Below are 17078 nucleotides of genomic sequence, written 5' to 3' on the forward strand. Positions count from 1 at the left end.
TACTACACCTTGCACTTGTGCAAAAATACAGCTCGCACAAGGGGAAACTTTGTCCGCTGATAAAAGATCTACCGTCAAGCACGTATTGGACACGTGCCCTCAGTCACAAATCTAGGGCGAACAGTAAACATACAGAAATTGATAAAATGCAACTCACAAATGAAAGAAACGTGAAAATCTCAAACTAAAAGCAAAAATCGACTAACATAGCAAAGTATCAGCCTGAAATAAAAGATACACGATGAACATTAATTTTTTTTATTCGTGAAGGATAATAAATAATTCGTAACTCACTAAGGTTATGCCGATACATTAAATCAATCTAAGGAAATAGTCTGTAAATTGTTGAGCGTGTGCGCTATGAGAATAACAGGATGCGGGTGGGGGCGCGGCGCGGGGTGCGGCTGCAGCACGGCGGCCGGCAACGGGCGCTGGCGCGCGCCGCACGGCGCCGCGGGCTGCGCCGTGGCCAGCGGCGTGGCCGCCGTGCGCCGCAGCACCGCGCCGCCGCGCATCACGCACGCCACGCCCGCCAGCCCCGCCACGCGCGCCACGCTCGTCACGCCCGTCACGGTCGTCACGCTCGCCACGCCCGCCACCCCCGCCACGCTTGGCGCGACGGCACGCGGGTCACAATTCTCGTTCACTACAGAACTCTCGTCATCCGAGCACAGATCTATTACTTCGTAGTCGCCATCAGAACGTTTCAGCGGATCCATCGATTTCATGTCAATGTCTGTGGACTGGTCACATTCGAGCCGGTCTACAAATATTATATCCTTGTCCTGGGCATACCGGGCCTCAGCCTCACGCTTTAAGTTTTCTATGTACTCATTAATTTCCTTTTTAGACATCCTCTCTATTCTGACAGTGACTGGTCTGCATTTGAGCAGGAGCAGTTGAGCTTTTAAGTCCAGTATTTTTTTATTTCTTTGATTTGGAAAAATATACTTACGTTGCCAGTAATCTATCGGTCGCCTGTACCGGATCGGATAGTGGTGACTTTTACCTTTGCTACCTACATTTTTACTAATTGTTGTTGAAGTACAGCAATACCGTTCTATTCTATCACGAGAATAGGTCAAGTCTCTCTGAGAGTTGGATTTTACATTACGCATGTATGCTAATGATGAAAAGGGATATGGTGGCCCTCTGTCAATGTGCGATGTGCTCCTGCCATTCCTTGGTCTTGAATCATTTACATTTGCCTTAATATGTACATCTTCAACACTTTGACCGACCGGCTGCAACTTAAGAGCAGACAGAAACTCTGACATACCACCATTACATGAACTCGAAGATATAACTTCATTGTTACACAGCCTTTCATGTGCTCTTAATAAATCTAAATTATCAAAATGACTGTCACAGTTGTCACATAAATATATGTCTGTAGATTGAAGCTGAGGTTTGTCTAGTTCTATTGGTGCATGTTTATCATAGAATATATTCTCATTTCTAAATGTTACTAAAAGTCGACCACTTGGCCTATAATAGAGAGACGTGGTGTGATCACGGTTGTCGACATACCTGAGCCTCTTGCGCGGATATCTTGATAGCTGAGCAGAGAACACCAGCAGGAACGCGCTCTTGTGGTAATCATAGCATCTTTTCACTAAATTCTTCAGTCGCGCCTCCCAGTCTCTTGGCACCTCATATGGTCTGACGAAGGGATACGCGAATTTGACGTCTTTAGGCCACCAAGGCGGCTGACGAATGTCTTTGGCAGTGTCGTGGCCCCAGGAACAAGTGACCATGAATGTTATAAATTTCTCAAGCTCTTTAGCGGTGATCTTGGTCAGGGCTGTTGGATTGCCGTTGGCGAAAAGAAGCGGTAAATTCGCGATCATTGTTCCCGCTGTCACTTATAGTCATCGAAGTCGGAAAGCAGTCAGCGCTTGCGATGTCGCCCCGCGTATAGCTAGCATAATGGTTAATGTAGTAGAGTCCATTGTAACAGCCGTAAACGACAACATTTACTACGCATACGAGTGGGCACTTTATGTACAAACTGATCAGATGGATTACGAATTAGTGATTAGCAATAAAAAATCACAAAATCTCACAAAGCAAGAGCGTTCGTTGACTAAAAAGAGAAAGATCCATCCATAGATCTAATTGCACAGAGTACAAATTACGTAGCTCTCGACGTTCTTGACTTTCGTAGATCTTTTGTACCTTGTCAATATAGAGGTCTACAGATAGCAAAACAATTCATTTAATATGTACTGTAGGGGCGCTGTAGTCGCGCATATGTTAAATCTAAAAGATTAGGTAATTCTAAATTAGTAATTTATTTTTAAAATCTACCTCCTGCAATTTTCTTAATTTCTAATTTTACAATTATTAACTTATTAAAACTGTACTTGCTTAGATGGTATTCCAAGAAAAAATAATTGCGATGTTAACAAATAAAAACATTACGTCACGTTACGTTTCTTTTCAAGTAATATACATGTTTTGTATTTGTAATTTTAATTATAGAGAAAATATACAACTCATAAATTAATCGCATAAAAATTAATTAAATAAATATTTTTATGAAATAAGCTCTAGTTTTAATACTAAAATGATTTTAAAATAGTTTATTATTTATATTCCAAATATTTTATAATAAGCGGAGTTTTAACAATATTATCACCATCATTATGTTAATCTAAAAGACATTACAATTATTACTTGATGAAATATATTTTTTTGCATTATTAACAACATTCTCTATAATTAGTTTTGTATTCATAATTTTATAGTCATTATAAAATTCTATATTTTGTATAATGTGCATTGAATCTTAAGACTACCTAAATACAAAATAAATAAATAATTTATTTAGACCAAAGATACAATATATAATGTCTGTAATAGGAACCTACTTGTTTATGATATTTGCAAAGGCCGATTGTTGCCCATTATGCCAGGTACCTTTCATTTCGTGGTATGATTGCCTATTTAAAAATTGCATTCTTGTCGGTGGAGCTCTTGCCACTCACTACGATTTTCAGCGAATCTCTACAATACTTCGCAGTGCTAGAATATCTTCACGTGTTTCTTTATTCTGTTTGAAATCATATAGATCTGTACTTATAAAAATTTCAACGAAAGATTTTATCTTTAAAGTATCTTTAAAGTATGTGATATTAAAATTAAAGTTCTTCCCATCTTAGTGCATTTGCTTTTCTATTTGGAAGTGTAACCGTTTTACTAACTAAAAAGTCCATTACAATGTTTCACAGATTAATTCGTATATTCTGTCTAGTATATAATTATTGATGACATACTTCATCAATTCTATATAAATTCCATCATTTCCAACTGCTTTTTCATTTTGGATACTACTTACAACCTTATCTAACCAGGTTCCTAAGAACAGCTAAGAACACCGAAATCTTTGCAATAAGAACGAGGAATTACAGAGAAGGAATGATAAAATTATCAATTCATAGGAAATTGTTATACAGCCGTATAACCTACCAAATTCAGATACAACCTGCTTGCATACTTTATTGAACATATAATTTAGTAATGTAAAATTTGTCATTGATAAATAATTGATATATCAAACATTTTCTATACACTAGCCTGCTATGAATTGAGAAAAATAGCAACTGATGATGTATCTGTCGTCCTCTTTTTACTAACTATATTTGCATAAAAATAAAGGAGGCAACCATATGATTTACAGTTTTTTTTTTATCATTCCTTCTATGTAATTCCTTGTTCTTAGTTTTTGCACCTATTAATAACAATCAATTAGTCTATAATCTGTATGACAAATTTGTAAGTCGTACTAAATGCCAAATTTGACAATGACATTTACATTTGATTAGTTTTTGACTGACTTTGTGTTGTGTTTGTCTTCATGTGTTGTGATCATCTGTTTTAATTTTGTGATTTGTGATAAGGTTTATCTTCTGTTTATTTTGTATTATCGAACAATACAGAAAAACTAAAATTTGTCTGTAATCTAATAAAGTCAAAGTAATTAATAGTTTTATCACAAATCGTTTAATTGAAAGCATTACTATAATGCATATCTTCTAATATGGTACGTACGTCGGTATTAAATATTGATTAGATTATATGTTTATTTCAAATGTTTTAACGTTTCTTTAATAACAGGAAAACAATAATATCCTTCTTTGCCTGCGCTCACCAACAAAAGACCGAATTGAAATTACAGAATATGAGTAAGTATCATTGTTTTAAATTAGTTATAATAAATTGGTACTCTTTAATTGTTCTAATAATAAAAATAATTTGTAATAGAACATGTATTTATTTTAATAAAATTCTGAAAAATCCATTAGTTGGTGGGTAGCTATAAATAGTTGTAGCTACCCACTATACCATTACTAATTCTATAAATGATATAATGGTTAAAATATAAACCATTTATATCTTTTGTGCAGTTGATATATCATTGTCAGCAGTAATATATAAAAATAGTATAAGTTTTTTTTTTATTTTTCACAATTTGTATTGTCAAATAGTTATAATTTTTTGAAAATTAAAAGTTTCTACAAGAAATTTTCAAAAAAATATTTCTATCTGTCTTTTTACATTTTTATAATCAATTGAAGAACTGCATAAATGCCATAAAAATTCAACTAAACCAGGTATTGGAAAAATTATTGTAAAATATCAGGTAGAAAGTATTTTAAAAAATCTTGTCAATATAGTTTGTAATAATATCAACATGTGTTCAGTGTTCCACTGAGTGCTAACAATATTAACATATATTTCAGTAAGTGTTTTTATATATTTTTTATGAAACAGTTTAAAACTACCAGCATGGAGTTTGGAATCCTTAAAATCAGCTGCAATTGAACTGAGGTTAGGCAGACCCCGCAGCCTGGCATGGGCTATTATGCTCAATGCTCTGCCCCCACCGTCAGGAGATATCATATCTAGGTATATTTTTTACAATATGAATCTTATATACTTAATTCCAATCACTTATTTTAATATAATTTTGCTATCTCTTATTGCAGTTTAGAAACTCATAGAAATTTTTACAATGATCTAAAATGTAAATTGTCTATGGATCCTAGAGCAGTGATTGGTGATGATCCACTGTCACAAAATGATGAGGTAAATATATATATTTTGTATTGTTCCTAAAACCAAATTGTCTATTATTTCTATTATTCTGTTTGTAAAATTTGAATTAAATAAAGAAATAAAATTTGAAAGAATTTAATGTTTTCATATGACTTTTGTTGATTTATTTATTTTGTTTTTGTTAACTTAAATATAACTATTGTAAATAGCAGGATACAGCAATAAAACATATATGTATTTGAGATATAAAATAATAAGTTTAGTGACAAAATACAAGACATGTCTTATAAAAATCAGACATAGAACAAACTTAAAAATAATACATTGTTCTAAAAAACCTCAGTGTCGACAACCAGTATTAAAACTTCAACAATAACACATCAACTTGAAACCAGTTTTGGACATAGAAAGATTTCAGTTATTAATTGAAAATATTAGATTTTATGGCCCCATATTTAAAAGGTACAAAGGAACCCTTATGGTGCAACTTTGTCCATCCGTCTTTTACAGCTTTATATATCAGCAACTGCTAATGCTATGTATATTGCTAATAATTTAAAATAGTTTTACATAATATTGGCTTTTGCATATAGAAATAAAAATAATTTAAAAAATATCTATATGTTCTTTGGTAGGAGGTCCAAGAAGGGTACTCAAATTTTCAAACCTAATAGTTCAAGTGAGGTATCACATGAAAGGTATTTGTACATTTTAAAACTGATTTTTATTTATTTCTATAATGTGTAGTTTTTCATTTATGATCGAAAATGTAAGAAAAAAATCACTCCCACTCCCCATCTGTATTTTCGAAGTTTGTGAAACGACAAATCTAAAATAATTTCAATTTTTTTAAATGTATATATGAATATAACAGGAAAAATAAAACAATGTTTCTAACTAGCACTGTCTTTGAAAAATGATCTAAAAACTCTAAAACAAACATAGTTATGCGGTTCGGTTTTTAATCAAAATTATGACCCAAAATAAGAAATTACGAATTTCAGTATTAATAATAATAAATATTAGGTATCTATACCGTATAAGAATTGCAATAAAGAATCACACCTTTTTTATATTCTTTTTAAAGTTAATTGTAATGTTATTTTGATAAATTTGTTACTTATTTTTTATGCATTAAATAATAAATAGGTAAGTAAATTGCATATAATTTCATTAAAATATGCAATCTATGTATACCTTTCTATACATTTAATAAATCTTTTTAATAATTAACCATATTTTTTTGCAGAGCGCATGGAAACAACACTTCTGTGATATTGAGCTCAAAGCACTTATATTGCAAGATGTTGTACGAACATTCCCCGACGAGGTCTACTTTCGTGAAAAGGAAGTCCAAGATTTAATGGTTAGTTATTATATTTATTATCAACAACTAATTTAAAATCATTATTCATCACCCGATCAAGTAACTGTCTACAGGCAAAAATATTTGCCACCCTTTTTATCGTTTAGCTACCCTCAAAATCATCATCCCTCAGTTTTGCCGCTTTGGGCAATTGTTAGTCGCCTGTTTGTTCACTCCACCTGGATCTGGTACTGATCCTCATCTCACCTTCTAACTACATTTATTATTAATTTTTTATTTTCAGGTGGACGTGTTATTCTTTTGGGCGCGTTCCCATTCTCATGTGGGCTACCGACAAGGAATGCATGAAATACTCGCCCCTCTTCTGTTCGAACTGCATTTAGATAGAAAATTTGCACCCGTTAATTTAAGGTTATTTTATATTTTTGTATATGATACATACCTACTTATTTATACATATATCAGAATACTTTTTCTAATATTGCGTATTTTTTTTTGCAGTGAAACATTAAAATATTATTTAGACGTAAATTATTTGGAACATCATAGCTAGTAAGTATATTTTATAAAGTTCAGTATTGATACGGGCAAGCGTTAGGTTGTTTGGAAGAAATCTCTTTCGGAGATAAGCTCACTAGATACCAAGATAGAAGTCTAAATATATTTTTTGTATAAATTTTCATACATTCTATTAACTTTGTAAATTTCATTTTGTAATGCAACAATACTAAAGAGATATTAAAGTATACAAGAGATCACCAATAATGAAAAACACTTTTGAAATGTAATCTATAAAACTATTTTTTATTAGCTTGCGGCCAAGTTGTATAACACTTGTTTAGTATTATAATTTTATTCTAATATTATTATTTTAATTACGCCAAACAAATACTGAAAAAAAATAATATACAGACAGACCACGTTCTTCGAACTTCAATGGGAAAAGTCAAAAAGAGATAGACACAGGGCCGGATCCAGGGGCACTGACCAGGCAAATGCGTAGAGCGACAAACATTAATATAGCGATCTTTATAAACGGCCCCAAATATTTTTGCCCTAGACGACAAAGTAGCTAGATCGAGCTCTGAATTAAACTGAATTACATGAACGTAATGAAATTTTTATTATTACACGCGGGCAAAACCGCGACTTACAACTAGTAATTAATAACTAGATTTTATTTCCACAGCATGCTCTTTAATGCTGTTATGAAGGGTATGGAGAAGTTTTATACCACAGGAGACGTCGTGCCCTCTGCTTCTGGACGGCTACCTACCTGCAAAGTAGTTCACGTATGTAAGAAACCTGTAATATTAGCTTAACCTATATTTTTTTAATTCTAAACTTGTCAATTATTTGAGGATATTTTTGCGCATTCAATAGTTCTAATGCAATTGCATACATTTTGGTTTCGTAATCGTAACGATACAATCATGCCGAACCTTATTAAATTATAAAAATAAAATTAATTTTAAAACCACCTATTGTGGCTACTATAGTCGGTATCCACTGTACATCTATGATAAATTTTATTATAATATATATTTTTTAATATTATCTTCATTTGCTATGCAAATTCAAAACTCGGGTTGATACAAAAGCTGATAATAATTCTCTCTGATCAAACTTTACCATTTATAACATTCGAACCCAGTCTTCTTATTTTCATTTAAAAGTTTCCTCTTGTCGGTGCAACTATTCATACATTTTCTTCCAACCAGCTCTATTCCAGGCCATATCTTTGATTTTTCTATATGACATGTATAAAAGGAGGTATACTTAGTGTTTGAATAAAAAATGACTGTTTAAAATTTGTGAGGATATCTATTTCAATAAAGATGTTTTTTATTCTGTTGAATATTATAATGTGTGTTGTGGATCAAATCTGCCATCTTGAAGTGTCTGCCACATTAGATTTAAAACGGTACTGTAACCGGATCAATATCTAAAGCCTCTTTAATTCATTACTTTTATGTATAATTATAGAAATATACTTTCAAACCTAAAGATATTATTATTTACAGTTAAAAGTTATTTATCGTATAGTGCACGAGTCATTTCTTTGCAGTTTTAATGTTTTGATTTGATACGTTTGTTTAAAGCAGTCTGGATTACAAGAACTAATTAGAAATCTCGATTTTAAATAATTACCCTGTACAATAGAAATAAACATTTTATTTAGTTCCTTTTTTCTTTCTACTAAAGTGACGAATTGTGATTTACGCACTGTTAGAACTTCAGTGGCGTAATACAAATTACAGCGTTATCCATTGTTACAGAATCCCAATGAAGTAGTCCGATATTTAGAGAAGGTAAAGGATGAATACTTAGTGTCCTGTGATTCCCAATTAGCAACGCGACTCGTTGAACACAATATATCTCTGGAGCTTTTTGGAATGTGAGTTGCATACATAAGACATTAAATTGAGAGCAATTTCTTGTCTTCCACATATTTAAATAGTAAAGAAATAACAATTAGGTACGATTGAATTTATTGTTCGTATTCTTTTTTTCTTGCATTATCATAAGTTAGAATGGAAGAGAAAAACATTACGCCGACCCCGATTATTAATTGGGGTAAGGCTTGGAATATGACAATGATGATTAAAATCATAAATTATTTTGACATTAATTTAGCGTTGACGTTGCAATTTCCATGTAAGGAAACTTCTTTAGTTAAACTAAAAGGGTATCCTTTAATTGTACATATTTTTGAAATTAAATTTGAAATTAAATATATTGCTATAAGGAGCATTATATATATATATATGGTTATTTGGAGAGGATGGATGAAAGAAGAATTACGAAATAGATTTATCGAGCAAGAATGAATGGAGATGTCGGTAGGGGCCGGCCTAGACGGACGTATGTTGACCAAATAGGCGACGTGCTGAAGAAGGGCCAAATTAAAAGTACCCGTAACCGGCGAGCGTGTATGAAAAGATTGATGAATGTGTGTGGGTGTGCGAAAGAGGTTTGTTTAAATCGAAGCATTTGGCGTTCCATTGTTTCTGCCTACCCTAATGGGAGACAGGCGTGATAGATATGTATGTATGTATGAGCATAATATAAAAACAAACGCGCGGTACAGAATCAATGTTATTTTTTACAATTCAATCCATGTTTCTTGAAGAAATTTCATTAATTTTGTATACGAGTTTGATTCAATTTTAGGTCTGCAACTCTTCAAATTGATACTCCAAGCTGTGGACTGATGATCACTGAATAATTACAGCATTACAGTAGTATAAAAATATGTTTATTTCAGTCGATGGTTGCGCTTACTATTCGGCCGTGAGTTCCCGCGTGCAGAGATACCGCACCTTTGGGGGTTCCTGTTCGCTGATGGTCCGATGCTGCCTCATTTACATTATTTTGTCGTCGCTATGCTTGTGTCACTCCGAGACACATGTGAGTCCTCATTATATTTTCGATAACTTAATAATATGTATGGGTTTTGACGCAAAACTCGAAAAGGAAATGAAAGTAATTGTTTTCAAAAGGGAACATCCCAAAAACATTTCGAAGATTATGTCGGTGAAGAGTTATCAGTAATCTAACTAGTTACATTACTAGTGAATTTGATGCAGTTTTTTTTTTATATACTACTGATGCAAACGAACATACGGTCCACCTGACAGTAAGCGGTTACTGTAGCCTATTAACGCCTGCAATACCAGGGGAATTATGCATCCAACCCTGAAAAATCTATTTTTTGATCCCCAGCCAGAGACCCTGGCTAGCGTTCTCTCGATTTCAGATACAAGATGTTTACAATTGCCCTCCAAGATAGGCCTCGTTTACGAGTAACCAAATAAGTAATGTTAACGTCACTGACTGTCGCAGTGCTGTCCGTGGAAGCGGGGTTCGCGCTGTCGGTGCTGATGCGGCCGAGCCCGCTGCCGGCCGCGCACGTGATGGCGCTGGCGCTGAGCCTGCGGCGGCCGCGCCACTACCTGCGGCCGCTGCCGATGCGGCCGCTGGCGCCGTCCCCGGACCCCGTGCCCGCGTCGCATCGCCGGCGACGCTCCTCCTACAGGTACACCTGCTACCACTATCTAATCACAAGTGTAATATTGGTGAGTATACAAACAAGCGAGGCTTGTGTATCGAAGTAGTTGCTGTTCGTCATTTTTAAGCCCTAATTGAAAAAAAATTCATATAGTAATAATATATATGGGTGTATGAGACTATTCAGTTTATCATTCTGAACAGAAAACCAGTGGGAATTTTTTCATGTTTTTTTTTTTCATTTCAAATCATGTAATATTATGTCATAATATATATATATATATATATATATATATATATATATATATATATATATATATATATATATATATATATATATATATATTAGTGAAATACTATAGAATACGAAAAAAAAAAAACCAATGTAATATTCGTATTAAAATCCTAACGCATCGCGCGGCATCATCTGTGTAAGGTCAACGCTTACAAGCGTACAAAACTACCGACGAAGAAGCGCCACTGGTCGGGCTGTGTAAATATCGCGCGTCTTGTGGTTCGTAAAATTTCAAATATATTATGCAGCGTTAAAACTAAAAATCATTAATTATATGTCTGTGGTACATTTCAGATAGGAAAATAATCTGTCGTCTGATTCAGACTATTCATCTGAGTGAAATATTTTCGGTTTGGCCATCCTGTCCATTCTACCCTGTATTTAAAAACTCTAATTTATATTATATGCTTTTTTAGTACAATCTGTAGTATCTGAGACAACCCTACTTGCGAGGATTATATTAATCGACACGATACCGTTTCTGTTCAGTTTATTTACTCTAAGCTGAAAGATAGGTGATCGATTTAAAGAGTCGGTTCCCAGCGACAGCGACACCTCCCCGTGGTGCGTGGTGCCGGCGGCGGCGGAGCAGCGCAGCGGCGCGCTGCCGGTGGCGGAGGCGGCGGAGGCGGCGGAGGCGGCGGGCGCGGTGGCGGAGGGCGTGGCCGAGGGCGCCGACGTGGCGCGCGAGCTGGCCGCGCTGGCGCTGCTGCGCGCGCGCCTGCCGCCCGCCGCCGCCGCGCTGCACGCCGCGCTGCCGCGCGTGCCGCCGCGTGCCGCCGCGCCGCTGCACCAGATCCTGCAGGTAGCCACTAACGCCCACTTCGCCGCCTCCCCCGCTAAACACCTCTACATTATTAAAATAATTTACCCGCCTCGGTGAGTGCTCTCCTCTTCACCGTTTCACTGTTCCCTCCGGCAGCTGGCAGCTCTTCTCCAGTGCCGCAACCACGCCCTCGTGGACGTGGAGACGGCGCTGGAAGCCGCGGAGGGCGACGCTTCCGAAAAGGTCGGCCGGCAAGAAATCGTTCCGATCGCGGTGGTCCCGAAGCGCAGCCCCATGAAGGCGCCCACCGACACTAAACAACCGAGCGGAGCGAAGGAGGTGCAACTTAAAGTGTTCCACCAAACCGAGTGCAAGACTACTAGTGATTTCCCGTTCCTAGATCCGCTCAGAACGAGGACAGATTGATTAAGACGCAAATTGTTACTCTATAGCTACTATCATTAAAAGCTACTTTAGTTTTTTTTTAATATGAACTGTTTATGTGATGTTGCTGTAGTTATTGTATTATAAATAACATTATAGTATATTTGAAATGGACAAATGAATTGTATTGCTCACAAATAATATAAGAAATTTAACTTAAGAAGTGAAAATTAAATTTAGAATTAAAATTTCAACCGAAAAGGTTTAAAACTTATTGCAAACTTATCATTATCATTAAATTCCATGTTTATATTCCAATGATGAAGCAAATGTAGCTCAACTCTATTTCTGTTAAGTAGTACATTAATTAATTGAAAACTTTCAAAAAGCATAATAAGAATATTAAAACAATGAAAATTTTCCATTTAAAAAGTAACAGAAACTATGCAGCGCTTTGAAAACGGCCATCTCTTACGATAGCTAGCACCAATTTAATATAATAATTCAAAATTTATTTTTATATTTGTACCATATATTTGAAAAACTTTTTCCGATCCATTAATACCATTACAGGCTAAAGAATAATGACATGCGATAGTTTTCAAAACTATTTAGCTTCTATTTATTATATATTAGCTGACCCAGCAGACCTTGTTTTGCTACTACTATTTCCCAAGTCAATTTTTTCTTACTAAAGTGAAGAGCATCATTAATCACTAATCAAACAAAACACATTTTTTTTTATGATTTTTGACACAAGCGTCGTACACGAACTTCGTAATACGGTATATTTCTATCTTAGATTTCTATATTAAGATGTGCTCTATTTAAATTCAAAAGAAGGCAGTGATTGGTTGAAGCTATATAGGTACTTACGATGTAGAAAAATCTTCAATTGTTTATAAGAAACTTTCCCGCGGAGTGATAGACAAAAAAATGAAGTAACTACTAATCCTTCACGAACTTGTTACCTCACTGACAGCCAGAGCCCGATCTAGGGGTATTCGCCCGGCAATGATTCGAAACGACAAAATGTGTAAAATCGTTTTACCGACTTTTACCATTACTGCATTAGAATAGTCTATATTATCTGGCATGTTCATCCGTTAAAAAAGTTTAGATATTTTTGCACGAAATGGTATTATAGCTAAATCGGGCTATAATAATTAGGTACACTTCTAGCAATATTTTACATAATATAATATTTTGTGTATACTTGGAATTATATTTTTGTATGTATTAAATTCACTGTTATATTTATAAATTTTGCATTACTTTGTAAAAGTGGGAAATTAATACTATTATACTACTAACTTTGTTTACATTACCTTGCCATAAAAAGTATTTAATTTTTTAATAATATTAGTTAAATACTTTTTGTACTAAATAATTAATTTTTTTTTTGTATACTTATTCATGTGATTTTCATTTGTAAGACCAAAGAACACAAAATAGAATTTAAAAATAAACCTTCAGAATTTATAAATATTAAAATAAAAATGCTTTCGATTATCTTTACTTGTTTCATTTTTACAAAAATATTATGACATTAACAACAGGATTGATAATACATAAGCGAGTTCTAGATTATTGATTATTCTAACTATACTAATATTATAAAGAGGAAATATTTGATTATTACATTACAAACAATGAATAAACTAAAAACTACTCAATGGATTTAAAAAAAATTTTCAACTATAAAGTACTACAACATAGACTATATACATTTAGTTCTTCTTCTTCTTGTTTCAATTTAAATGGTTGCCACCAATTTTGATTAGTGATTCTGCCAACGTCATGGTTAGAAAGGCACGGTGAGATATTCTTGTTTCTATAGTTCTTGAATCTGGCCGGTATTGATATACATTTATAAAAAATCCTGGAAAAAAAAAACAACTGTCAATAAGTAATGTCAGTGTCATATGGAATTGTCCATCTAGTTTAATTTTAATAATATTTATAATTTAATTTACTTATAATTGGAATAATTTATATTGAAAACTAATGAAATATCATGTGATTGTAATGTATTTTCGCCATTGAACAAGTAAATAAGTGATCAATATATTATAAAATTTTCAATAGCTTTTCACTTTCACCTGTAATTTTTCTATTCATAATTATGGGGGACATCCAAGAAGCAATTGACAATCCCCTCGACATAGACGGAAGCAATTTCAATGCAGATTTGTATTTAGAGAATGTGATGAAACGAGCCACTCTCAGACAAATCATGGACAAGGAAGCCGAAATAGTCACCCAGAGCCAGTTTCTACAGTCTGAAATGCAGACTTTGGTCTACGAGAATTATAACAAATTTATTTCTGCAACGGATACAGTACGAAAAATGCGTTCAGATTTCAGAATAATGCAAGAGGAAATGAACAAACTTAGTGAAAATATTAATAAAATTACTTCATTCAGTGCACAAATATCTGAATCGTTAAAAGAAAGTGGTAATAATGTCAGTAGACTATGTGGCACTCGACAGTTGTTGGATAAACTTCAGTTTTTATTTCTGCTCCCTTCTCAGTTGAATAAAGCAATAATTGAGAGTAGATACGCTGACGCAGTACATGACTACACTCACGCTCAAAGAGTGCTCCAAAAGTATGGAAACCAACCCTCATTTCAAAGTATTCAAACGGAATGTTCAGAAATCATTTATGGGTTAAAGAAGACACTCAGAGATAGATTGCTCAGTCCAGAAACCTCTGCTTCTGAGTTAGCTGAATGTGTTGGCCTTTTGAGACAACTACAGGAGACTGATTCTTCTCTAAAAGATATCTTCTTAAGCTGTGCTGAAAGTAGATTGGATAAACATTTGCAGACGCTTAGTGGAATGGTTGAGAGCACAGACATCTTAGAGTGGGTGGAAAAATGCAATCAAACACTGCTCGCTGATTTGGGGATCATTATATCATGCTACCATGAAATGTTTCAGGACAAAGAGGATACAAACATTCCAGAATTTGCAGACAAAATTATGTTGCAAGTCTTCCATTTATTTGAAGAAGTTGCCAAACGGCCAGATAATGTTGGTACGGAAATTTTAATTAGAGGTCTAGATAAATTCTTTAGGAAATTACAAGCAATGACAGAAATAATTTCAAGTGAGACAATGTCTAACAAGGCAACGGAAATTGTAATACAATGTATCAATAACAAGGCCACAATACAGTATCAGTCTATTCAGACACAATTCAAAGAGAGCTTGATGAAAGTAAGACTGTCCCTTGCTAGCAAAAGTACTGAAAATACTGATCTTAAAGACATTTTGAATTCCTTACAAGTATACTTGATGCAAAAAGTTCAAGCGTCACTTTTAGATCTAATGGCATTTTTGCAAAATAACCTTTCCTTTGGACTCAAATCGTGGTGCGCTAAAGCAGTTGCTGACACATGCTGGAAGGTAATCTCGGAGACAATGGCAAACCTTTCAGAAATGGTTAAGAAAATGGCCTGTTTGCAAACATCAAACAATAATATACCATTTGAACTTTTACTAATTCTTGCTAAACTGTGCTTAGAAATGCAAGAGAATGGTGTCACTACACTCCACAGTCACTTGCTAAAACTTTTAGAGGAGGCTGCTCCTGGTTTGACTATTGAAAATAAAGACACTAATAGTATAATGGTTAATTTGTCTACAGCTGCACAGTCTGCTTTGGACTCTGAAGTGATATTTATTGGTCAGACTGCAGCCCAAATGTTGAGAGTCTCGGTGCTAGCAAGAGATTGGCTACGGGCGCCTGAACCAAGAGGACCCAGGGCAGTCTGTCGCCGAGTTGTTGAGACTTTAGCTAGTGCTGACAGTGCTGCTTCTCAACTATTCCCAACTAGCGTAAAGCCATCTAGTGACTCTAGTAGACGCACTATTTGGTCCAGAGCACCATCTTCTTTCTCACCTATTAATAGAATTTTCTCTGAAAGAATTGAAGTATTTAGCCCAGCAGGGGCAGATAGAGCTGCTTTATCAAATGGTGCCCTGAAAGTAGCTTTAAAAGCTTTAGTAGAGTGTGTTAGACTTCGAACATTTGGTAGACACGGTCTGCAACAATTGCAAGTGGATGTACATTTTCTACAACAGAGATTGTCATGTATGGGAAATGATGAGAGATTGCTAAATGCTTTGTTGGAAGATGCCTTATCGTCAGCACAGTTGAGATGTGTGGATCCCCAGTTAATGGAACCAAGCATAGTAGATATTATTTGTGAAAGAGGCTAAATAATGTTATTAGATGTTGATATATCCTCTTTGTAATTTATGTATATAATGATAAAATTCTATACAAAGCTGTTTTTTTGGTATATAAAAAGTAAAATAAATTATGTGTAATATTTTTAAGCTTGTATTTTACGATAATAATTATGAGCAAGCATATAGTCAACTTTATTGTTTTATTAAGTTAATACCACATAAACCAATATAACTTTTATTTCATGATAGTCAATTTTCTTTACACTATACCCTTTTTTCTTCTTCTGCCCAGTAGTCCCATTGCTAACAATATGCTTTGTCAGATCGACCTCCACGTGATCCCCCTTTAAAATGATCGTGCTGAATTCCATTCTTACCTATCATCCTTCACTGGTGGCCCGCCAGCGAATACCGTTAGCCCGTAATTATGTTTTTAATATAATTTAAATATATGCGACGATTTAGCGCTGTATTGATATTACACTGGCTCAGCTTCTGATGTGACTTGCGGGTTCGATCTCCTTAATACAAACATTTGTTTTCACGTCCTTTCACTGTAGGCCTTCCCCAAAAGGAGGGGCATCCCAGTAGTTCCCAAGTTTCACGATTGGCAACCGCAGTTAGGTTTTTATGTTTTAAGAGAGACGCTATCCATCCTTCCGCCATTCTATGCCGGGACCACATGGTCCCACGGACCAATATACTTGCGTGCAAGCTGACGGCCCACTTGATTTAAGGAGAATAACGGTTGTCTATAGACATGATCATCCATTTTTGAGAGCTAGGGCGATATCCATTGATTCCATCTAGTAATTCAGTATCATATCCTAGCCTTCAAACTAAAATACAACCGTGCAAGCTGTTTCACAGCAGACATACGAATCAAACATAGTCAACTAAGCACGAATTAAAAAAAATCTATCTACGACAGATGCAACACGAGAGGAGCTGCTTGTACATGCTGGCCTTTTAAATATTTGTACGGATATTTTTTTAAATGTTCCATATTAAGGGATTGTAAGGGGATTAA

General features: G+C 34.8%; 3 protein-coding genes across 3 annotated transcripts; 2 read left to right on the forward strand and 1 right to left on the reverse strand.

Moving 5' to 3' along the window:
- Positions 1 to 242: 242 nt before the first annotated feature.
- On the reverse strand, positions 243 to 2345 carry LOC113515410 (uncharacterized). Its single transcript, XM_052897560.1, has one exon. It carries the CDS (start codon positions 1848 to 1850, stop codon positions 318 to 320), a length of 1533 nt encoding a protein of 510 aa, XP_052753520.1. The 5' UTR covers positions 1851 to 2345; the 3' UTR covers positions 243 to 317.
- Positions 2346 to 3818: 1473 nt separating this feature from the next.
- Positions 3819 to 13358, forward strand: LOC113515556 (TBC1 domain family member 5). The gene is made up of 13 exons (XM_052897558.1): positions 3819 to 4045; positions 4120 to 4187; positions 4777 to 4911; positions 4992 to 5091; positions 6311 to 6427; positions 6672 to 6799; positions 6890 to 6940; positions 7578 to 7680; positions 8668 to 8786; positions 9657 to 9799; positions 10235 to 10427; positions 11238 to 11499; positions 11617 to 13358. The coding sequence occupies exons 1-13, from the start codon at positions 4043 to 4045 to the stop codon at positions 11884 to 11886; spliced, it is 1692 nt and encodes a 563-aa protein (XP_052753518.1). The 5' UTR covers positions 3819 to 4042; the 3' UTR covers positions 11887 to 13358.
- Positions 13359 to 13734: 376 nt separating this feature from the next.
- Positions 13735 to 16294, forward strand: LOC113515406 (vacuolar protein sorting-associated protein 51 homolog). The gene has a single exon (XM_026899598.3). It carries the CDS (start codon positions 13970 to 13972, stop codon positions 16073 to 16075), a length of 2106 nt encoding a protein of 701 aa, XP_026755399.1. The 5' UTR covers positions 13735 to 13969; the 3' UTR covers positions 16076 to 16294.
- The last annotated feature ends 784 nt before the right edge of the window (positions 16295 to 17078 follow it).

The sequence above is a fragment of the Galleria mellonella genome, unplaced genomic scaffold (assembly GCF_026898425.1).
Source record: "Galleria mellonella isolate WM207_F2 unplaced genomic scaffold, CSIRO_AGI_GalMel_v1 utg37, whole genome shotgun sequence".
NCBI classification, from domain to species: Eukaryota; Metazoa; Arthropoda; class Insecta; order Lepidoptera; family Pyralidae; genus Galleria; species Galleria mellonella.